This window comes from Homarus americanus, unplaced genomic scaffold (genome assembly GCF_018991925.1).
Source record: "Homarus americanus isolate GMGI-L3 unplaced genomic scaffold, GMGI_Hamer_2.0 scaffold37678, whole genome shotgun sequence".
Taxonomy (NCBI): domain Eukaryota; kingdom Metazoa; phylum Arthropoda; class Malacostraca; order Decapoda; family Nephropidae; genus Homarus; species Homarus americanus.
The window spans coordinates 737,788-762,406 of NW_024725520.1; the positions used below are offsets into that span (position 1 = coordinate 737,788).

The 24,619-nt window shown below is 36.9% G+C and overlaps 1 protein-coding gene across 1 annotated transcript in view; it reads left to right on the top strand.

The window, feature by feature from the left end:
- Positions 1-726: 726 nt before the first annotated feature.
- LOC121865177 (ATP-dependent DNA helicase Q1-like) overlaps positions 727-24,619 on the top strand; it is a 31,598-nt gene continuing 7,705 nt past the window's right edge. The window contains exons 1-10 of the mRNA XM_042364489.1: positions 727-846; positions 4,166-4,336; positions 8,704-8,883; positions 10,624-10,754; positions 12,005-12,179; positions 12,502-12,668; positions 13,331-13,561; positions 16,362-16,463; positions 17,300-17,454; positions 21,530-21,708. Of these exons, the coding sequence (XP_042220423.1) occupies positions 804-846; positions 4,166-4,336; positions 8,704-8,883; positions 10,624-10,754; positions 12,005-12,179; positions 12,502-12,668; positions 13,331-13,561; positions 16,362-16,463; positions 17,300-17,454; positions 21,530-21,708 (1,534 nt within the window). The 5' untranslated portion in view covers positions 727-803. The remainder of the gene's footprint in view (positions 847-4,165; positions 4,337-8,703; positions 8,884-10,623; positions 10,755-12,004; positions 12,180-12,501; positions 12,669-13,330; positions 13,562-16,361; positions 16,464-17,299; positions 17,455-21,529; positions 21,709-24,619) is intronic.

A 24,619-nucleotide genomic window follows, 5' to 3' on the forward strand; every position in this document is an offset into this window, starting at 1 on the left:
TAGCGAGCCGACCTTTTGGTGAAGAATATAAAGGAAAAGAGTCGTGACCGATCGCCCAAGCGGCTAACAAGCCGATCAGTGGCGAAGAGGATAAAAGTAAAAAGTAAAAAAGTGACATTGAATCTCAGCAGCCATTCCTTCGACCATTCCTGGAGCCCACAGAGGTCCTTCTGCAGCTCTTCACAGTCCGCTTTTTGTGGTAGTGTGGGTGATAATTGTGGTGGTGGTGGTAGTGGGTGATAGTAAGAGGATGAAGAGGAAGATAAGCAGGAGGAGGAAGAGTTAGGAGAAAGAGGAGAACTATGTACAATACAGGTATCACCTATACACATCAACAGGACTCTCCCGGAAATGAAAGACCATTCTGGAAATAAGTACATGACTGCTTATTCGGCTATACTTTGTCAAGTTGATTTACTGTTTATCGTTATTGTATACCTGTACCACCTTGGCACACAGATAACTTTACTCCCATGCCTTCATGTACCGTATACCTACAGTGTCTATAGTCATCATGCTGAACCTGCATAGTTTATAGACATGTTTAAATATTGTAAACCCTTATGACAAATTTACCGAATAAATATTTTTTTATTATTATTATTATATTATTATTATTATTATTAAAACTGACAGATCCGTTCATGAATCAGATTTTAGAAAATAACAAAAGTGAAATCCGTGATGAATCTAAATCTGACTACCCCAGCAGGTGACCCTCCCTCCCTCCCTCTGGTGTAAACATCAACACGAGCTGTGAGGCAGAGCTCCATGCTGTGTGAAGTAAAACTCTCTTTTGGACTATGGGCGATTGTGAAATAACAGACTCAACGTGTAATATTAAAGGTATAGAGACCATCTTGGTAGAGTACATACATAGGTTTGCCTTATGTACTTTTTTGTAAATATTTTTCACCACTCAGCTGGTAAATATTTACAACTTCACAGTCGCTGATTTTTCAAAGAAAACGAATTTAAAAGCACCGAAATTTCATTGTGTTTTAAAGTGGATACTGTCGTAGTTATGGCAAATGTGTTAAAAAGTGTTTATTAGTTCAGTTTAAGTTAACCTAACCTATCATAATGACACCTGCCGTGAGTGAACGTACTGTTACCGACACAGGGGAACCGGCTGTGAAGTTCTCCATATTAGGCTCTAACCCAGTCTAATGTAACCTACTCAACCAATCTAGGTAAATAATTAGAAGCTGCCAACACCTACTTCTATATTGTCTCATATAGGGATAATGAAAAAATGGGTAAGTTTCACTTGTTGCCACTACACGAAATCAAAGTTGAAACCTAACCTGAACTCCACAGCACTTTGTATGTTTTTTTTACAACCAACCCGCTCGGTCCAAGCTTACTCGCGCGTCAATAAAAAAACGTAAAATTACAACATGACGCTTCAACAAAGTTTCTTTCATCCAGAACCATATATCAAAATAAGTACTTTCTATTTAATATAGCTGGGGGGTCCGACCCTGGCTTAGAAATTAGGTAAGGTTATGTAGGTTTATTTGGTTGGTTAGGTCAGGTTCTAGTAAATTTGCCATTTTAAAATAGTCATTATAATGATAAGAACATTGTAGAAAAAATGAATGAAATGAAACTCCTTCTGGTGGTAATGCTGTTCTAAAACATTAATTTTTTTTATGTACAGTATCTAATGTAAAAAATTTGAATTTATCATCTGTACAAAAATGTTATAAATTTTTTTTATTTTAGTGAGTATGAAACATAATAGCATTAATGTCTTTAAGAGTTTCCTGTTCAAATTTAACTTCAAACAAACATGGTGATGTGGTTGAGTTGACGGCCACAGAGAGTCTTTACGCATGATGAACTAGAAAATAAACCAAAATATGAAAGTGCTAATTGTGTTACTTCTTACTAGAATATTAATTTTTTTTAAGACAATTTTCTTTAAGTAGATTGATAAGTGTTGCAGTGTTGTGTACATCAGTCTCTGTAATACTGGAAGAGAGTGATGCATGTTTACTGTCTATTTCACTAAATTGTTCTGTAACAGGTCAGTGTTTTCTTACTTTATGAAAATCCCAAAAAGTTGAGAGAAGTAATTTGTGTAAGATTATTTGTATTTATTTATTTATTTTTCCTGGAGCCAACCTATGGCCACACACTATGATACCATGTCTCCCCTGCTTACACCTGGAACACTTTGTTTTTGCCAAAAGAACACTTCCAAAAGCTTAACAATATTGCTAGATACAGTAATATGATTAATCTGCAATAAAATGAATCAACTTAACTTACTAAACCTAAGTTAGGTTAGGCTGATTAGTTATGTTAAGTGAGGTTGATTCGTTTTATCAGCTAAATCATATAATGTAGGAGCAGCTGCTAAGCTGTTCCCCTGTGCAAGAAAAAATTTGGATGAAAAGTTGTTCAGGTGAAAATCGCCCTCCTATTTTTTTTAAATAACAAAACTGCTGTAATATAGTACTGGAGAGGGGTCTGACTAATTACCCAAATGTAGCCGCAATGAAGTCAAATAATGGTCCTACATGAATAAATCGGACTGCCAATCACTTCTCGACTGGTATTTGGTGTCACGAAGTCACCAAAAATTGGTAAACTTAATTTAATCTGAGTTAATAGATCGAGTGCATGTACCTAACCTAACCTAACCTCGACTAGTATTTGGTGTCACGAAGTCACAAAAAATTGGTAAACTTAATTTAATCTGAGTTAATAGATCAAGTGCATGTACCTAACCTAACCTAACACAACACAACACAACTCAGATTAAATTAAGTTTACCAATTTTTTGTGACTTTACGACACCAAATAATAATCGAGAAGTGATTCACAGCCCGATTTATGCTTGTACGACCATCATTTGACTTCATTGCGGCTACATTTGGGTAATTACTCACTCCCTCGGTACATGCACGCGATCTATTAACTCAGATTAAAGTAAGTTTTCCAATTTTTTGTGACTTTGTGACACCAAATACTAGTCGAGAAGTGATTAGCAGTCTGATTTATTCATGTAGGACCATTATTTGACTTCATTGCGGCTACATTTGGGTAATTAGTCGGACCGCTGGAGAGTACTGTACAGGTACTTATTACAAAATGTACAAATACAGTTATCTTTTTATGTTGTCATCTTTACTAAAAATTCTGAAAATTTATGGTTCTTGGTATGCATGTAACAAAAGCTGGGAAGTATTTCTGTGGATTAAACAAAGTGATGAAGCATCCCGGATGTAAGCACTGGAGAAATGGTGTAAAATTCTGGAGTGTTCATGGCAAAAAATATAAAATGATTCTCCAAAAAACTGTGGGTTTTTTATGGCAAACGAAAGCATTTACCTTCTACTATAGAAACATTTCCTCAAGTTACTGGTTAATATGCATTACTCCCTTCCAGTGTTGCCATTTTGTGTACCCAAGTCAGTGTTGGTCAACTTTCTGGACCAGATCATGTTATTGGAATATCCCGAGACTAGCAGTACAGTGGTGGATCATCACTCACTACTGCTACAATCAGACATAGTTCAATGATATTTATGTCAGTTAGCTGGAGTGCCAAAGGTGCAGAAGTCATGATGTATTGCCACTTACAAATTAGACTTAAAAGTAGGTAGGGTAATACTGTACTCTGGTGTAGTGTCACAGGATAACCAGGAAGTCAAGGAAATATTTCTATAGAAGGCAATGCAGTACCGGGTATATTTTTTTTTTCAAGAATATCCTCCAAAATGGCAAAGATTTGGAATGTTCATATTTTTGTTTTTCTTAGTTTTTGTTATAAATAACTTTGCTCCTCTCACCATGATGTCAGTTGTAACGTCTGAACTTGACAAGTGCTTCCCAATGATTGACCCAACACAAAGCGAGCAAATGCTTCTCAGCAGTCTTTCCACACCTTACCAAATTAAACCTCCCCAACTTAACCTAAACTACACACACACACACACACACACACAGTGTAACCCCCTGGTGGAACTTTATAAATGTCCCGGCCAGGACAGACAAGTTATTGAAGTCAGAGGTACTCCACGTAGGGGCTATAAAATGAGATCTCATATTTTGATCTTTCACATTTCTGAACAGGTGGGTCAACTATTGTCAGAATATACTAGAAAACAAGAGCCTTAGAGTTGCTTTTAATGTTAATTGTTCATATTTTCAGATCCAGAAACCTCTCTTAAGCAAGTGGAACAAGAACTAAGAAATGTTACCCGAGAGCTACAAATCCTTCAGGGTCGTAAACAAAAGTTAGAAGCCAAGAAAGAGAAGCTAATATATGCCATTCAACAACAAAAGTCTGCTCACCTGGCTCGGAATGACTGGGAGAGACAAGGTTAGTTTGTGTCTGTCTTGTTGTGTACAGTTTAAATGGCACTTCTCTTAAATATACCTGTAGCATGATACAGTATATGGGGAACTAGGGCCAGACAAGAACAAGACAAGCAGCACCTTGTAGGATGTGTTCTGTGTTTCTAGTGAAGTTTAAGTTAATCATTACAGAACCCCTTGATGAGACACTTGTGCTGTAGCTTGGCAGTGAACACTAACAGCTCTCAGCCTATGACTACTGTCACCCCTATTTTGTAGGTGTTATAGTTAAGCTGGGTGAGACAGTACATTTGTAGGTGTTATGGCTAAGCTGGGTGAGACAGTACATTTGTAGGTGTTATAGTTAAGCTGGGTGAGACAGTATATTTGTAGGTGTTATGGCTAAGCTGGGTGAGACAGTACATTTGTAGGTGTTATAGTTAAGCTGGGTGAGACAGTATATTTGTAGGTTTTATGGTTAACTGGTAGAGACACTATATTTGTAGATGTTAAGGTTAAGCTGGGAGAGAGTATATTTGTAGGTGTCACTGACCTATTATTTTTAGATGTGACAGACCTGGGTATTGTTGGGATGGAAAGTGTGTAAACAATAACATTATTTCCAAAGTGTAACAAGATACAGGTATCCCCCATTTACAATCTCCCCATGGTGTATACGATATTTCACTTGAACGATGGTGATGTAACACCCCCCTCCCCTTCCTATTTACGAGAAAAAATATTTGCATGAACAATTGTCATTGTCCAGCCAACATGGAATATAGAACACATCTTTCGGTGCACTTACCATCAGCGATATACTGGCACATTGCCACCCGGTGCACTATAGTCCCAAACTTTGTTCCATGGTGATTCCACATATCCATGATTGTGCAGCTCAAAAGCTAAAAAAAAAAAAAAGAAAAAATGGTGGTGGAATAACCCACCCAGGCACAGGTCTTTAACCCACAAAATTAGAGGAGAAAAAGAATATGCTAAGCTACACCACAAAGATGTGGAAACACAGGAAGAAGGCAAAGCATTTCACAATTTGGCTGTGTGAGGAAAGAAGGATATACTACAGTATAAGGGTTATTCTAGTGTGACCAACATCCACACAGAAACGGTGGGCACCACAGACAAGACGGGTGTTACGAGCCAACTGCCTTGCCGGCGGTGTACAGGATGCCAAATCCACCGAACATTGTCCGTTAAAGTACACTTCCTGTAAAAGAAAGAGTGAAGTAACATTGAAGGGAAGAGAGATTATCAACTAAAGGAGGAGAATTAATAAGATGAAATGCCTTTGATTTCATCCTATCTAACAGTTGGACAAAAGAAGAACCACCCTATATATAAGAGCAGTACTCGAAGTTAGGACAAATTAATCTCTTATATACCTGAAACAACTGCTTAGGAGTGAAGTAGCTACGGCATCTGTACAACATTCCCAGCTTTCGAGAGGCAGCTTTATCTGTGTTGTGGATGTGTGGCTTCCATGCCATATTAGAGGAAATGGTGAGGCCTAACATATCTATGGGTATTTTAGAATTTGGCAAATTGACTACATCCTGAAATGTGATTGGTGGGAGATCTTTTATTTTGGAATGTGTAATTGGTGAATAACCTTGTATACTGTGTTTTCTTACTACAAGTATTGAATTTGACCAAATTTCTATCTCCCCATTCGGGGCTACTGCACAGATCCACATTGATAGAAGAAATGATATCAGCTTTTGAAACCAATCTAGCTTGAGAGTTAAGGAGAAAGGATAAATGAGAAGAGTGAAGAGTCATCAGCATAAGAATGGATAGAATTAGTCGCAATGTGAAGTAAATTATTGATAAAAAGAGAGTAGGTGAAAAAACAGAACCCTGTGGAACACCACTATTGGTAGAGGTAGAGAAAGAGTGAGAGATCGGTTCCTCGACAACAACTGCCATGGATTAGTTCTCAAGGAAGCTATAAATGACATCAGAGTGGAGGAGAAAAACCATAAGAAGGAAGTTTAGAAAGTAAAGACTTGTGCCATACCCTGTCAAATGCTTTGGAGATGTTGAGGGCCACAACAAAGGTTTCCCCGTAATCCCGAAGAAAGGGTAACCAAAGATGAGTGCCGTAGGAGAACAGATCACCAGTAGATCTTGCCTGGCGGTCGGTATCTGTGTTGTTACTTATCGTCGGTGTTTTTATTACCTTACAATGAGAGGACATCACTAACATTCACATTATACTCTGATTTGGTGACTGTGAAGTGATTTTTGTTATGTTTTTGTGACTGTAAAGTGCTTGCCTCTGTTGTTGTGAACATAATGTGACCAGTGTGTGCTGCTATCGTTGTTTTTAGTTTTCCGTGATCATCGTTTGCTCTGTTTATGTGACGAAGTGCTTTCGCTCTGTTTTTGTGACTGTGAAATGAGCATTGTAACTTTGAGAATGTCTGGGAAGGCCAAGGCACCCAGGAAAACTGTGTCTCTGGAGGAGAAGCTTGACATTGTGAACCTGTGTGGAAGTCAGAGTAACATCTCTACTCCACCGTCAAGAGTCCCCTTAGCCTTGAAGGGGACATGTGATGATGACCAGGCTTGGTCTTAATGATGTGGTGGGTGTTTTTTAATTGTATTGTTACAGGGTTGGCATGATTAAAATCAAACCATTTTAATCAAGTGATTTTAATCGATTATAATCAGAGAAAATATCATTGATTATACTCACATTTATTTTTATTTTAAATAAAATCTACACAAAAATAAAGATATTTTACACTATTTTGTGTACTCCTTAACTATTTATCATCTAAAACTCTATAATAACATACAGATAGATGGACAGTCACAACACATTCTTTATGTTCATGTATGACTGATGAAGTTATTTTTGTACTCAGCCAGCATTATTACCTCACTAAATTAGGTTTATTTAAGTGGTTACTATGGTTTTACTAATGCTTCTTTTTAACATAACTATTGGTTGGCAATTCTTCCCTGAGCCATCACCCAGTGAGGAATATCTGCTGGGTGAATTTACTCATTTTGTCTTGGTCTGTGTTCATGTATGACCTAGAAGATATTACTTACATGCTCAGTCACCAGTATTATATACCTCACTGAATTATGTGTATTTAAGTAATTACAGGTTGACAATCCCTTATCCAAAATCCTTGGGGCCAGGGTCATTTCGGATTTCGGAATTTTTCGGTTTTCAGAATTTTTTTCTCCCCCACCCGGGCATAGATCACTGACCCACATCAGGGCCTGGGGGGCGAAAATATAATAAAAATGATAATAATAATAATAATTCATAGGTCTAGGTTGTGTTTCTCACTTTTGATCTCTTTTTCATTCTTGTATTTCTTTATTATTATTATTATTATTTTATTATTACAGTATTATTGTTATTATTAATTTTAATATTTTATTTTATTATTATTATTATTATTATTATTATTATTATCATTTTCGCCCCCAGACCTAATGTGGGTCAGTGATCTATGCCTGGAAGGCTAATCCTATTAAAAAAAAAAATAGCCCCACAAAAAACTTTCGGTTTTCGGAATTTCGGATAAAGGGTTGTCAACACTGTACTATGAACTTTACTAATGATTTTGTCTTCTATAAGTTCTACTACATGACCTATACTGTATGAACAAAATGTATTATTACAGTATTTATTTTATATAAATATAGAAGCATTTATTTCAAAATTCTGAAAATCGCAAGTATTATTTTCTTATTAATATATTATATTCGTACGGATATTGTACAGTAAAAAATCGATTATTAAAAAAATCGATTATTTTGATTTTCATTAAAAAAATCATATTTTTTTCCAACCCTAGTTGTAGGTATAGTATTAGTGTAGGAATTTTATTTTCAGTGATACATGTGGGTGTCAGACTGTGGGAATGTATCTCATTGAACCTCATGTTATAGTGATCCTGATTTACAACATTTCAACCTGCAATGGGTTTTTCAGGAATGTAACCCCATCATAAAAAGGGGGGATACCTGTATATCTTTTGTGGGGAAGTAGTTTGTTATAATCATGATATGTTTTCTCTAAATCATATAAGAAAATTAATGCCACATTTAGTATGTATAATGCATTCATCATATCTCACTTTGTCATTTGTACAGTAGTTCAAAAATATTATTTAATAAAAATGTCAGATCTCTCTGTATTTAACTAGCAATTTCTCAAGGAAAATTCACAAAATAATATATAAATAAATACTATAACTTAATCTGTTTTATGGTTGTTACATCAAGACAGTTAATTCTTCAGTCGAGGACCATTATTATTATACCCTTTAAAAGCAAAAATTTACTTTCTTCCCCAGTCCAGTGCTCAGAATAACAAGTGAAGACTTATTTTATTATTTTATTATACAGATTTTTCTTGGTCAAAAGAGTTGGAGAATGTACAGAAGAGTGTGTTCAAGATCCCAGCACTACGAGAGCACCAGCTACCCACCATAAATGCGACTCTCTCAGGTGTTGACTGTATCCTCATCATGCCTACAGGAGGAGGCAAGAGTTTGTGTTTCCAGCTGCCAGCTCTTGTGTCTAAAGGTAGATATAACATATCAGTAGTAGACAGGATTCTCACCTCTTGTATTAATATTAATGTAGTTCTTTCTATTTTATGTTTCAACACTTTATTCCCTTTAAAATATGAGTGGCCAAGCATGATCTTCTCTCAACATGGGTTTACAAAGGGAAAATCTTGTCTAACAAATCTGCTGACGTTTTTTAGGACAGTCTTCGAGGTAGTAGATAATGACGAAAATTACGATGTTATTTACTTAGACTTTAGCAAAGCGTTTGACAGAGTACTGCATCAGAGGCTTCTCAGAAAAGTTAAGGCTCATGGTATCGAGGGGAAAGTTTTAAATTTGATAAAATCATGGCTCACCGATAGAACACAGAGGGTCAGTGTTGATGGTGTTAAATCTGAGTGGGGCTGTGTAACCAGTGGGGTTCCCCAGGGGTCAGTACTGGGCCCACTCTTGTTCATAATCTACATAAACGATCTAGATGCTGGGATCAGTCGTGACATAAGCAAGTTTGCGGATGACACCAAAATAGGGCGGCAGATTAATTCAGGGCAGGATGCAAATGTACTACAGGAGGATTTAAATAAACTGCAGGAGTGGTCAGAAAAATGGCAAATGAAATTCAACACCAGCAAGTGCAGCGTACTTAATATTGGAAGAACAAATACTGTCAATGTATACAGCCTTAACAACATCAACCTAGAGAAGTTGATTTGTGAAAGAAACTTAGGGGTACTTGTAAGCCCGGACCTACTGCCTAGAAAACATTGTGTTAATGTTCGAAATAAGGCAAACAGTATTAGGTTTTATATCTAGAAGTGTAAGTAATAAGAGTGCAGAAGTCTTATTGCAACTATATCTTGTGCTAGTTAGGCCTCACTTCGATTATGCTGTTCAGTTCTGGTGCCCTTATTGTAGAATGGATATCAATTCACTGGAGTCGGTGCAGTGAAGAATGACGAAGATGATTCCGGGACTTAGAAACCTTCCATATCAAGATAGGTTAAAGAAACTAATCTTGCTTTCCCTAGAAAGACGAAGAGTGCGGGGAGATATGATAGAAGTATTTAAGTGGGTGAAAGGAATCAATAAAGGATAAAGTTCTTATAATATCCGAGCAGGATAGGACTCGTAGCAACTGATTTAAGTTGGATAAGTTTAGGTTTAGGAGGGAGATAGGAAGGAACTGGTTCACAAATAGGGTGGTGGACGAGTGGAACAAGCTTAGCAACTTTGTAGTAAGTGCTGGAATACTGGAAAGTTTAAAAAGGAGGCTAGATAGATTCATGGATGATAGAGAGTGGTAGTAACTCTCGACAGGAGCTGCCATGCACAGGCCAACTGGCCTATTGCAGACTCCTTATTTTCTTATGTTCTTATGTTTCTCTAACCCTTGTTAGAGGTTGGCTGACCCTTGGGTGAATTTGTATAAGTTGTTAAAGTTATCACCAAAACAACAACCAAACCCTGAGCACAGTGTGACCCACTGTCAAGGAATAACCCAGCAAGCCAGATCACTGACCCACCAAGTACTTAGCATGTAAGTCCCTAATTACTGTTGGGTAGACAGAGGCAACTGGTGTAAAAGAATCTCCATACATATTTTTATAAGAATGGAAAATTTGGTAGAGACAACTTATTACATGTAGATAGATAATGTGTTATAGATAATTGCTTGCATATATTGGCTTCTGTTGGTTCTTTAAGGCAATGGATATAAAATATGTTGTTAGTGTGTTGACTTGTTCTGTTACAGGCATCACCTTGGTAGTGTCTCCTCTAGTGTCACTGATGGAGGACCAGATGATGGGTCTGAAGGCTCGGGGGATTAACGCCAGAATGTTATGTGCATCCTCCACCAAAGAAGAAGTTAATGGAGTCCACGGTGTATGTACACATTTTAATATTTACTATCACTGTACAGGAGACAGGATTCATACTACTGCCTGTGATGTACAGGTATACAGGTTGACAATCCCTTATCTGAAATCCTTGGGACCAGATGCATTTCAGTTTTTGGAATTCTGCGGTTTTCAAAATGGTTAGGGTTTTTTTTTTTTTTTTTTTATTATTATACAGGGATCAGCCCACCCGGGCACAGGTCACTGACCCACATTGGGGCCTGGGGCTAAAATATAATAATAATAATAATAATAATAATAATAACAATAATAATAATTCATAGGTCTAGGTCGTGTTTCTCACTTTTGATCTTTTTTCATTCTTGTATTTCTATTATTATTATTATTATTATTATTTTATTATTACAGTATTATTGTTATTATTATCATTGTTATCATTCTTATTTTATTTTTGTGTATTTTTTATTAAAATTTTTATTTACTATGAATAGTTATTATTATTACTGTATTATCATTAATATTATAATTATTATTACTATTACATTTTCACCCCCCAGGCCCCGATGTGGGTCAGTGACCTGTGCCCGGGTGGGCTGTTACAAAAAAAAAAAAATTGCTCCACAAAAAAACTTTCGGTTTTCAGAGCTTTTCGGTTTTTGGAATTTCGGATAAAGGGTTGTCAACCTGTACCTTGTTATCTTGAATGGGTTAGGTTCCTTGATAAACATTTAGATAGTGAATAACAAAGCAAATGGGTAAAATAATGTTCAGTTCTCCCCCCAAAAAATTGCATTGCTGAATAGGAAGGAATGGTGAAGGTAGGCAGGTAGTGTTTGATTACCTCAGAAGTTGTGACTTTGCATTGCCAGTTCTCACCTGTGGGTTGGCATTAGGAAGGGAACAAGTCATAAAACTTTGCTTCAACATGTCTGATGACAACTAGGTCACCAGAGCTGTGCCCATCCCCTGGTCTTTACTGCATTTTCTGGACTAATTTGTAAATTTTTATAGTACCGTACAGGTAATGGCAAATATAGACATTAGATTTGGAAATTTTGCCAGAGAAGTCATGATTTTAGATTGATGTAGGATAGTACATATATAATGTATAAACTTTGCTAATAAAGATTTTATTTTAATGATTATTTTCTTGTGAAACTATTGTAATAATCGTACTAAGCACTTCCCCTTCTCTTGCTGACTAGTGGTGAGAGCAGTGTATGGTCAAGGAAAAAGTTGCTATTACAGCACTGAGTATATGCATTGTACCTTCAGGATATGATCAGTGCCAGCAGTGGACTGAAGTTGCTCTATGTAACACCGGAGAAGTTAGCAAAATCTAAGAGGTTCATGACGAAGTTACAGAAGATGCACCAGATGGGTAGATTTGCTCGCTTAGCAATAGATGAAGTCCATTGCTGTTCACAGTGGGGTCATGACTTTAGGCCAGGTATGTATTGCTTATGTTTTATATACTGTACCTAACCTGATGCTAATGGAACCTAACCTAACCTAATCTAATGCTAAACAATCTTAAACTAATGCTAACTTAACCTAATGCAACTTAGCCTAACCTAACTTACCTAATGCAATCTAATTTAATATAGTTTAACCTAACCCACTTCAACTCCCCCAGGTATCATTAAGGTGTTTTATCATCAGATGAAATAAGTTGGGGGTCTAATCTTCAGGTGATCCATACTTCACATTGGCTATAACTTGGATTTCATGTGTAAGTATTTTTCAGCCTAAAATTCCAAACTTTCTTACAGACTTCAAGTATCTCGGTATTATGCGTAAAATGTTTCCCGGCACACCAATTCTGGGATTGACGGCCACAGCAACTTCAAGAGTAATTCAAGATGTGCAGAAAATTCTTAACATTGGAGGTTGTTTAGTTCTCAAAGCTTCCTTCAATCGACCTAATTTATTTTATGAGGTAATGATTAAGTCAGTTTGTGAATTATCATCACTATTATTGCTGGGTGTGGAAGGGTTAAGAGTTCATCGTCTCTCTTAGAAATTACTTTTATAATATCACCTCGGCCACACACCACCACCCAGCATCACCTCGGCCACACACTGCTAAAAACACTGATTTCACAATGTCAAAATTCAACCCAGTTTTTCTTATAAGTTTAGGAGCATCAGTACTGTTGGGGACTAGATCATGGTAAAATTGTGACATATCACTAAGATATAACACAGGACAGTTGGGACACGTTACCGTAATATATTATGAATCTGTTGGGACACACTACTGTACTATGATGTATCATGACACTGTTGGGATACATCACTATGATGTATCATGACACTGTTGGGATACATCACTATGATGTATCATGACACTGTTGGGATACATCACTATGATGTATCATGACACTGTTGGGATACATCACTATGATGTATCATGACACTGTTGGGATACATTACTATGATGTATCATGGTACTGTTGGGATACAGTACTATGATATAACACAGCATTTGATACATTGCCATGTTATATCATGGCACTATTGGGACATACTGGTGGTTTACTGTGTCTAGGTCTGTATTATATATGTGCTTGTATTGTATGCTGTATATTTCCATTATAGGTACGACCCAAGCCATCAGTCCAGGCAGAGTGTATGTCTCAACTACAACACTTACTTGAGCGGGAGTTCAAAGGCCAGTCTGGGATCATCTACACCATGACCATTAAGGACGCAGTTGAACTGGTCAAAGAACTCAGATCTAAAAATTTGCGTGTTGCTCCCTATCATGCTCAGCTCGAGGCTGATGTTAGAAGCAAAGTACACAGAAAATGGGTAGAAAATGAATATCAGGTAAAATTGCAAAATAATTTTGTTTTGTTTTTAATGTATTTTTTATAGTTGTTATGGAACAGTTTTAGTAACATTTTGAATATCTTCCTTGTAAGTTTATTGATACTGCATTTTTACATTTATTGTCTCAGTGTGATGTTGATGATGCACTACTGTGCTGTAATGACCACTAGCTCCTTATCTTAACTAATATACTGTGATATTAACAGCTCACTCAAAACCTTTCTTATGAATAGAGAGACAATAGTTATCCTCAGTGGAAGTTCCTCGGCAACCTGATAACCAGTCTTTCAGTCAGTCAGTCAATCAACCAGTCAGTCTGGATTCTCAGTTAGTTTATCGCTTGTAAACCCATCAGCCTCACTGCTTCTCAGGATGTCATTACCTTCCATATTAAAGTCCTGCACAGTTATGCTGGCCAGGCAAGCTAAGTCAAATTATGACTGAGGTCAGAGGCTTCTACAGTATACATTACGCACAGAAGGTGAAACAACCATTATTGTTACAACAACATCTTTAACAGCTGTCTTCCGCTGTATACTGTATGTGGAGAAAAGATGACCCTTGAAAAGTTGGTTAAACTGAATCCATCTCTACTGTAATTCCCAAATTGATTCTTGAACCATGTATTCACAGGACGGCAATATCTTACGCCCAGAGTTTTAATCCCCCTCTTTATTGATGTAGGTCATCATGTTTCAACCCGAGTTTTAAAAAAAGTCACGAAGGACACCGCACTACAGTGCTTGACTGGGAGGTGTGGCGGTAAATTAAATTTCCATATTTTACGGCATATAAGACACATCCCCGGTTTAGCAAGGAGTATTTAGGAAAAAACTTGTTTTTGTATTTTCCTCATTGTAGCCATAGTTTTCTTAAAACTATATATTGTACAGTGCCAGTAAATGTGAGGAATGAATACAAATAATACTGATAAATAAGTTACAACAAAAAATATTGTATTGTTGAACCAATAAATAAAAGCCAAATGAAAGTTTAATACAGTTGTTATTTGCATATACTGTACTGTACTGTACGTCTGTACTCCCTGTTCATCATAGCAAAGGCGACGCTACCTCCGCCGATTCTCTAGCACCCCCTCCCCAACACACACACACACACACACACACACACACACGCACACACGCACACACACACACACACACACACACACCACCACCACCACCACCACCACCACCACCACCCGCCCAGCCGTCCACCCGCTTCCCCAATAAGCCAGCTAACTCATGGGCAAAGAAATGTATACCTTATTCCTTTTATGTGTTTGCCCTTAGGACAATTATTTCTTTTACTTTTTTCACAATATGTATGTAGGTTGGTGTGTACATGTATATCAGTAAAAATAAATGAAGAAAGTTCCGTATACCTGTATTTACCCAAAAATACGAGTTGAAAAACAACAGCTTGGCCCAGTAGCCTGGTGAATACAGAGACTAGTCTAACTTGGCTACAATGCGGCCAGTGATGTTAACAGATGTAAATGTGAAAAGAAAGTTATCTGCAAATCTTCATTTATATCAGGTATTTGTAGATTGAAAAATTTATGTTGCAGGTATGGCATTAATAGATTGTAATACTCATAAGAGTTCAGAAATAGTTACTGCTTAGCTACCTTTGAAGAGTTGGGTGTCTGCCGTACATGATGTTAATCGTCTCAGGTTATCGTCTTCAATACAGTGCAGAGTAGGTATAGATCGACTTTTTATATTTACAATAATTATTTTTTAATTAATTAAAAATAATAATGTTTAAGTAAGCAATAACATATTTTTAATTCTGGAGTTGGGTTAGGTAGAATTTATCCTTCTGGAGACAGCAACGGGGAGACCTCAACTTCACATATAGAATGCAGGCTGATTTTTTAGCCATTTTTCAGACAAAAATGTGCGTCTTATATGCCGTAAAATACGGTAATTCTAATCCTATAAGTTAATTTTATTGGAATTAATTAATTTTACCGCCACACCTCCTCATCAAGCACTGTAGTGCAGTGTCCTTCGTGACTTTTTCATTTTTTTTTAACTCAGGTTGAAGCACAATGACCCCCACTAATGGAAGAGTGGGATTAAAACTCCGGGCGTTAAGCACTTCGGCTAAGTAAAGTTATGATACTAAATCATAGTTATACCAATACAGTAAACCTTCGCCCAATGTGGGGGTTAGGTTCCTCGAAAACGTCACGCTGGGCAAACTTAACTTCGAGGAGAAGTCTGTTATTTTCTGTTGTTTGCTTTTTCAATGCAGATCTTTCAAAATTTCTCTGTATGACACACATATCATGAAGGGCCCTTTTGGACTTTAAACTTCTCTCCATTATTGGATCTATGTCGAAACACTTCTCACCAAGTTCAGTTACTTGCAGGAGGAATTCAAAGGTCACCTTAATTGTTAATTTAGGTTTTACAGGTTCCACTTCTGCATCATCATCACTTTTACTGTCATGTGCTATAAGCTCTTCAAGCTCCTCATTTGTTGGTTCTTGAAAATGCGAGTCCAACACTTCATTTACCTCCTCTTTCTGCATGTCATCAAAACCATCACCTCCAATTTCCTTTGCAAGTTTCACAATGTCTGCAATTTCTTTGTCAATCGTCGGAAATCCCCTGAAATCGTAAACAATTTCGGGCCAAAGTTGGTCCCAGCAAATGTTGACATAAGTTACAAGCCCGGCACCCACAAGAAAATTGCACCGAGTAGTTTGAAGTCATATGTGCCTCTGGAAATATGTGTCTAAAAATTTTTATACTGTACTTTGTATAAAGTTAAGTGTTTGTTACAGGCTGTGGTGGCAACCATTGCATTTGGTATGGGGATCGACAAACCTGATGTTCGCTTTGTTATTCATCATTGTATATCTAAGTCCATGGAGAACTTTTACCAGGTGAGGAAGAGATTTTATCTATATTATATAAGGAATTACATATATTTAGGTGTTTAAGTTCAGTCTTCCAATTGATTATACAGTATATATAATGGTATACAGTATTGGGATCAGCAGCTGTGTATGGCCTTCAAGTGTTGGGGGTTGAATCCTCCTCATGCATCAAGGCTCCAAACTCATAACTGGTATTGAATAAATTAGAAAACTAAATTATCCTTGACCTTCACCACAATTCCATAATATAGTAATACCCAGTGTAATGTAGGAACTTAAAAAAGGGAAAGGGTTGAAGAATTTTAGATGCCTTGACTAAACACACACACACACAGTATACTGTACTGTATGCTGATCTTCTTTTGTTCAACACTGTCTTTAACTGTCACCAAGAACATCACATTGGTTAAGTCACACACACAGCAGCTGCTCACCGCTTGTTATGACTTTCCATGTACTGGTGAAAATATATAACCTGTAATAACAAAAACAACAAACTGACAAAAATTAAGCATAATCAAACTTAAAGAATGAATCATATTACAAGTGTTGGGAAGTGAGTGATGAATATTAATAAGTGTTGGGAAGTGAGTGATGAATATTAGAAAGTGTTGGGAAGTGAGTGATGAATATTAATAATTGTTGGGAGGTGAGTGATGAATATTAATAAGTGTTGGGAGGTGAGTGATGAATATTCATAAATGTTAGGAGGTGAGTGATGAATATTAATGGGTGTTGGGAGGTGAGTGATGAATATTAATAAGTGTTGGGAGGTGAGTGATGAATATTAACAAGTGTTGGGAGGTGAGTGATGAATATTTTTCAATTCATTATACTTACAGGAGAGTGGAAGAGCAGGAAGAGATGCCAAGCCAGCAAAATGTATTGTGTTCTGGAGATTTGCTGACCTAGCACGACAAAGTACGATGGTGTTTACTGAGCAAACTGGATTAGAAAATCTCTATGGTCTGATCAGCTATTGTTTAGACAGTCACAGGTAAAGATTTTTTTTTAGTACTACAGGTATATGAGATATAATGTGTCATTACTCTCTGTGTGCAAACACAGGGTGGTGTAATGCATCTAGTGTGGCAGCATTATGTTAGTGTTATGGTGCAAGCACTGCTTGCTTTCTGTTGCTTTCAGCTACTGCCGCTGACTAGTCCTCGTGGCGAACATTAAAGCAACCTGCATAAGTCCTCCCCTGCCAGTACACAGCCTCTTCACCATCAAGACTCCTGCTGTGCTTCTTCGTGGCAACACACATTAACTGGGTGCTTCGTGGGCCCAGGCTAGGCCAGTAGGGGATCTCGGAGTAGCAGTGGGACCCAGAGGGACAGCGCATAGGCCCACTGGCATGGGGACACGTCCTGGCACCTACCAACCACTGCCCCGCTGCCTTGCGGATTAAACTTGGTAGGTATAAGGCTACGGGAGTGAAACCTGAACAAAAAATCTGCGTTGGAGCCCAGCATCAGGCAGACATGCTTACAGAGCTCCAACAAGACCTCAGCGACAGTATAGACAGAAGAGGTGACCACCATGGGAACAAAACTGCCACACTGGTGGACGAAGGCAATGCATGATGAACAGGCTACTAAGGCAAAACCCAACAAACTGGGCTATTGGCAGTCCATTGCAACTCTCCCTCTCCCCAGTCATTGCAACACTTGCACCACTGGATCAGGAAAAGGGAGAGCCAAGATTTGTGGTTGCAGCCTGCACTCCTGCCTCACATGCAGCCATCATACTCCTCATCGTCATCAAAACCCCTATACCCCCAAAAGTCCTATGGCGACGGACGAGTGGCGACGAGGACAGGCAGAGATGACTGCCAGGAGTCTTTAGTCACAACTCTGCACATGGGCGGCATCGATAAGATGGTCATTTATGTACTGGGATCTAGGCAGTAGTGCAATCCGGTCCTGTCTGTGCAACTGAGCAGCCCTTACGAGGAGCCACTCTGCTCACCCCACATGGGAAGGGGGCTAGAAAAGGTGCCCTAAACATAGCCTGCCTAAAGAACCAACATAACTGAGCAACCGCACCCAATTAGGTCATCCTTATGCGGTCGAAAACACAATCATAATAACAGATCAAAACAAAAACAAACTATACAACCTTTTATGGTCACTGCATGGAATGTCAGGACCCTTCTGGATACTGGCACAAATGAGCATCCTGAAAGAAGAACCGCCCTTGTGGCAAAAGAGCTGGCTAGGTATAACATTGACATAGCAGCCATTAGTGAGTCCGAGCTCGCAGACAAGGGTCAATTCATAGAATGGGGGTCTAACTATACCTTCTTCTGGAAGGGTAAGCCTGTTGCAGAGAGAAACCGCTTTTATGGAGTTGGCTTTGCCAATTTGCTATCTGCCAATGCATCCTACATAGGCTAACTGAAATGTCTGTTGGGATCAACGCGCGCTTCATGACTCTCCAAGTCCCACTGAATCACTCACGTTATGCTTTTTCATCATTGCATATGCCCCAACACTGGATGCAAAAGATGACATCAACGAGGCCTTTTACTTCGACCTCGACAGAGTGCAAACCTCTATCCCCAGAGAAGGTAAGGTTGTGCTCCTTGGTGACTTTAATGCCAGAGATGGCAGAAATGCCGACATTTCGTAGGGAATCATAGGGAGAAATGACTAGGCAAGTGTAATTCCGGTGGTCTCTCGGTTAACGAACACAATTCGTTCCAGAGGGTCGTTCGTTAACCGAATCCATTGTTTCAATGGGATATTGGGTAATTGGTTCCAGCTCGCCGAAAAGTACATACAAAGTAAAAAAAAAAAATGCAGTAAAGTACACTACTTACTTTGAGGTGTGTATGTAGAAGGTTCCTGGTTGATGATGATGATGGGAATTAGAAGTGGGGGTGGAGGAGAAGGGAGAAGAGAAGGAAGTGGGGATGGAGGAGAAATCACCTTTCAGGGGACCCATGCTTGATGCCGTCATTTCACCAATAAAATTTTAAGTTCACTAGGTGTAATTCAAGATTAGTTTCTTTAAATCAACACTGCACTGCACTATATATTATCAATATGTTAACTAAATTTCAGAATGACCAATAATTTCAATGAAAAATAATTTTAATGAAAAATTAAAAAATATTCAAGACACCAACAAAATAGATGTTCACTCCACTGTTTTCAAAGCCCAACTGACACCTTGTGGCTGAGTCAAGCTGCTGATGGGCACACAAAAAACTAGTTCCCTGTACTGCATATATTATCAATATGTTAAATAAATGTTAAAGTGACTTATAATTTTAATATAAAAATGCAAAAATATTAAAGAGCACAACTTTCTTGATATTTACTCCACTGGAAACGAATGTAAACATAGAACAAATTACTGAATTGGCAGGCTAGCCCATCAGCTGATGCTCACAGCAAAACGTGATGTTCGTAAGGATTTCCTTAATCAAATATTTGTTCCGTTAACCAAATTGAACATTCTTATGGAAGGTAATTCGTTAACCGAACCGTTCGTTAACCGAGGGACCATATATATATATATATATATATATATATATATATATATATATATATATATATATATATATATATATATATATATATATATATATATATATATATATATATATATATATATATATATATATATATATATATATATATATATATATATATATATATATATATATATATATATATATATATATATATATATATATATATCATGTAGATCCACAATGAAACGTGGATAAGATAAATCTTGATAAAATCACACGGAAAATGGAAACAACGGAGCACCTTAGCTTTCGTCTTTATTCAAGACATCTTCAGAGGCAACTGGATTAGCTCCCATAAAGATTTTTAGTTCGATTAACAAACAGAACTTCAATTAACGAAATCCTTACGACAAACACGTTTTGTTGTGCGCATCAGCTGATCGGCAGGTCCGCCAACACAGTAATTGGTTCTATGTTTACATTCGTTTCCAGTGAAATAAATATCAAGAAAGTTGGTCTCTTGAATATTTCTGCATTTTTTATATTAAAATTATTGGTCATTCTGAAATTTAGTTAACATATTGATAATATATACAGTACAGGAACAGTTTTTATGCACCCATCAGCTGATTGAATCACCCAACAACGCTTCTCAGTTTAACTTTGTTTACAGTGAACATCGACTTTGTTGGTCTCTTAAATATTTTTGCATTTTACATTAAAATTATGGGTCATTCCGAAATTTTTTTAACATATTAATAATAAACAGTGCAGAAATTATTATGAAACATGAAGAAGGCGTTAGAACCATTGCACTCGGTAAAGAATATGGCATGTCATCATCGACTGCCTCTACAATCAGCTGTTTGATATGTAAACAAAGCTGCCAGTAATACGACATACACACCTCAAAGTAAGTTAAAATACAGTATTCTATTGTTTTTTATTTATTATTTTACAGTGTACTGTACAGTACAGTACTGTATTTAGTTTATATTTAATGTTTTGTTAATTCTATTACTGGTATACAGTATTTTGTATGTACATTTTCTGTGAGTTGGAACCAATTACCCAATATCCCATTGAAATAATAGATTCGGTTAATGAAATTTTTGGTTAACGAACGACTCTGTGGAACGAATTGTGTTCGTTAACCGAGGAACCACTGTACTGTATATTTAAAACTATCAATACAAACTATACAGGTGCTCCTCTACTTACGAACGAGTTACATTCCTCAGGCTTGTTTGTAAGTCCAACTTTACTCCTGTAGATACCAAACATATTGTAAAAAATTAAAAGATTATGGATATTTAGTACAGCTATACCCTTTAATACAGCCTTAAAACCTGGCTCACTCTTCTCCTCTTAGGTAATGTTTGTTCTAACTGGAATTTTCTTCTAAATAATCCAGTCTCAACACATTAAATACCTGTTCTGGCAGGTAACCCCCCTCAGTGATGATGTTTGTATCTCTGAAAGTTTGTAAGTTGAACATCCTTAAGTAGAGGAGCACCTGTACTACATATCAGTATCTGTACATGATGACGATATTAAAGCTTTTAATCACTTTATAAATTACTTTCAGGTGCCGAAGAAATATGATAGCCGAACACTTTGATGAGAGATGGGAGACAGCCGACTGCCAAGGAATGTGTGATCACTGTAAAGCACCAAGAGAAGTTAAAAATTTAGACATAGCAAAATATGGTGAACACATTCTGATGATACTCGCTAACGCTGCTTGTGTGGATCAAAGGTTGACAGGCAAGTAATAAAAACTAAATTTAGTTTTTTAGATATCCTTATAATCACATCTCATCAGTGAGCGACCTTTGAAATACTGTGACTATTAAAGGCTCTCTCTTTATGTGCCCTTCAGCAGACTCCTTTAGTATGTATGACAGGTATTTTATATAAGCTGACCAAGTGGCCTGATAATGGTGTTCTTCCAAATATGCTATTGCTTATTATTCCCTCAGCCTAAGCAAGGGACCCTACTGAAAATAAGCATGTGATGGCTTAATTGGCTTATTGTTTACCATTGTTTGTATACTCTACCTGCACTCTCTATGTAGTTGCCTCCACATGAACTTACCACAGCTAAATGTAGGGGGGGGGGGGCACATTTATGAAATGTGGCAATGCAGCACCGTATAGTCATGGGCAGTAAACCATGGATTACCCTGTTTGCTGGTTCCCCATAGTTCAGTCCTAGTCACTCAGCCATGGCTACACAACAAAACTGCATAACTCATATTACCAGGTACAGTACCTTGTTTTCATCAATGTTAGAAGATCATAAACAGGGTGGGTCCAAGGATAGAGCCTTGTAGTACTGTACTCCATTGAGAACCTTTTTCCATTCAGAATATGTGCGAGTAAAGTTTCTTTCCATGAAACTGTGTTGTGATGCATTGAGGAGATTGTGCTCGGTCGGGTGTTCAATGATGACGTCCCTTAGAATTTTCTCAAAAAGTTTGCATGTATGAGATGTTAGGCTGATCAGCTTGTAGTTTTAAGCTGCACTTTTCCTACCCTTCTTGTTTACTGGGGTGACATTGGATGATTTCCATTCCCTCGCCACTTTACCTTGATCCAAAGATTTCCTGAATAAGAGTCAAAGTGGAATGCAAATCTCATTTAACACCTCACTGGCTTCATTATTGTTTTGGCTTTAACATAAGCAGAAAAAATATAAGACGAAAATAAGACTATATTTTTTCACACCAAATAAAGGAAAAAAAATATTTGTGTTCCCAGCATCATATCTCGGATATTTTCTCAAAAACCTACCAAGATAATATAAGTATAGAAGTGGAATTTTATGAGCTTTTTCATTGTGACTTTGGAATTTTTAAATGATTAATTCTGGGGAGGATGGATGAGGAAATAAAGAGACAAGTGTGACCTAACAGCATGACTCATGAGAAGAAACTGATGGACAGTGGAATTCCACCCACACTCTGGTACTTTCTGGAATCTTCCCTCGCAAGATCATGCTGTAATCTATGATGCATGAAATTATGATGCAACTTTCTTGAATTTTTTTTTATATATATATATTTTTTTTTTTTTAAACTATTTGCATTACCAGTGCAAATACTGTATAATAGTATTACCCAATTATTTGTCATAATGCGAGAGAGGATTAACTATCTTGTGTGAGTACATTCTAAATGCGGTAGCATATATGCACTTTTAACCCTGAAGATAGTGACTTATCTGTTCCAACAGTGGTAGAGATGATGGAGGTATACAGCTGGGTCTTGAGGGGGGAACCATTACAGGTGCATGGAGTCAGTTTAATGGTGACAGTTACTTCACTTGCTTTAAATATTTTAGATCAAATTCACATGTTTGGTCATGTAAAAATCACCTGTATGCATTGTTCACTTAATGCTAATGTACCCCGATATACAGTACTATTGCTATGTACGTTATTGTAATACACTTAAAATTTGTGACATGATATCCTGGTGGTTCTGAGATGAACTGATAGCACATTAGTTACCAAGTCATGAATTTTCTTTCATTCACTATTCTTCTGTTTCATTTATAGTGAGACCTCTATTTAATGGATTAAAGGGCAAGGAAAGTAAGTCTGTTATATCAAGGTCTGTTAGATGTAAAACACCCAACTAAAGGATTATATAAAAAGAGAAGTCTAGTATATGGAGGTTTTACCATATAATATATACTACTGTGAGCTGGTCTTGGTATGCCTTCATTATATTTTCCCTCAGTTTCTGACGTAATGCGACACTGATAAGATTAACCTCTTCACCAAGGTAACCTGGGTGATGCTATGAGTTGATTGCCTGAATAGTAAAGTTCTTATGCTGTGCCTGTATTTTTATAAAATGACAATACTGTAACTGTATTGTTTATGTACCTGTACAGTACATTGTGTACAGCATTGTCTATGTGTTCTGTATACATACTGAATCAATGTAAACTTGCATAGTGGTTTTACTGAATTGATGTGCTTGTCTATTTCTCTCTGTAACTAACTAACTAACTAACTAATTAATTCAGTGGCGTAGCTAGAGAGTTTGCCGCCCCCCCGTGCCCCCACAAAAAATACATATTGCACAGTGACTCACTCATATATATATATATATATATATATATATATATATATATATATATATATATATATATATATATATATATATATATATATATATATATATATATATATATATATATATATATATATATATATATATATACAGTATATATATTAAATAGTTTGTGTACCATTATAATATTACTGTACTTTCACATACTCAAATATAGTATGCTTTAAATACACCCCAAACATACTTAAACTTTATAAGTAACAGTTAAAGAAAAAGCAAAAGCGACATATAAGATAGGGAAAAAAGTAAAAAAGTGTAAAAATTAGGACCATCTTTATTTCTGAAATGAAAACTACAACTTTCTACAAAGTAACTTTTCTTGTTTTTTGTTGGCAAATTCTTCAATGACATTGTCAAAAACTATTTCATATGTCAATTGTCGCTCTATAGACAGTATGGCAAGATTTCTCAACCGCAAGGTGCTCATAGTAGATCTTAAGTAATTCTTGATCAGTTTTAGTTTCGAAAAACTCCTCTCACAGGTAGCAACACTAACAGCAATTGTGAGGAAAATCTTCAGCATTATTACTATA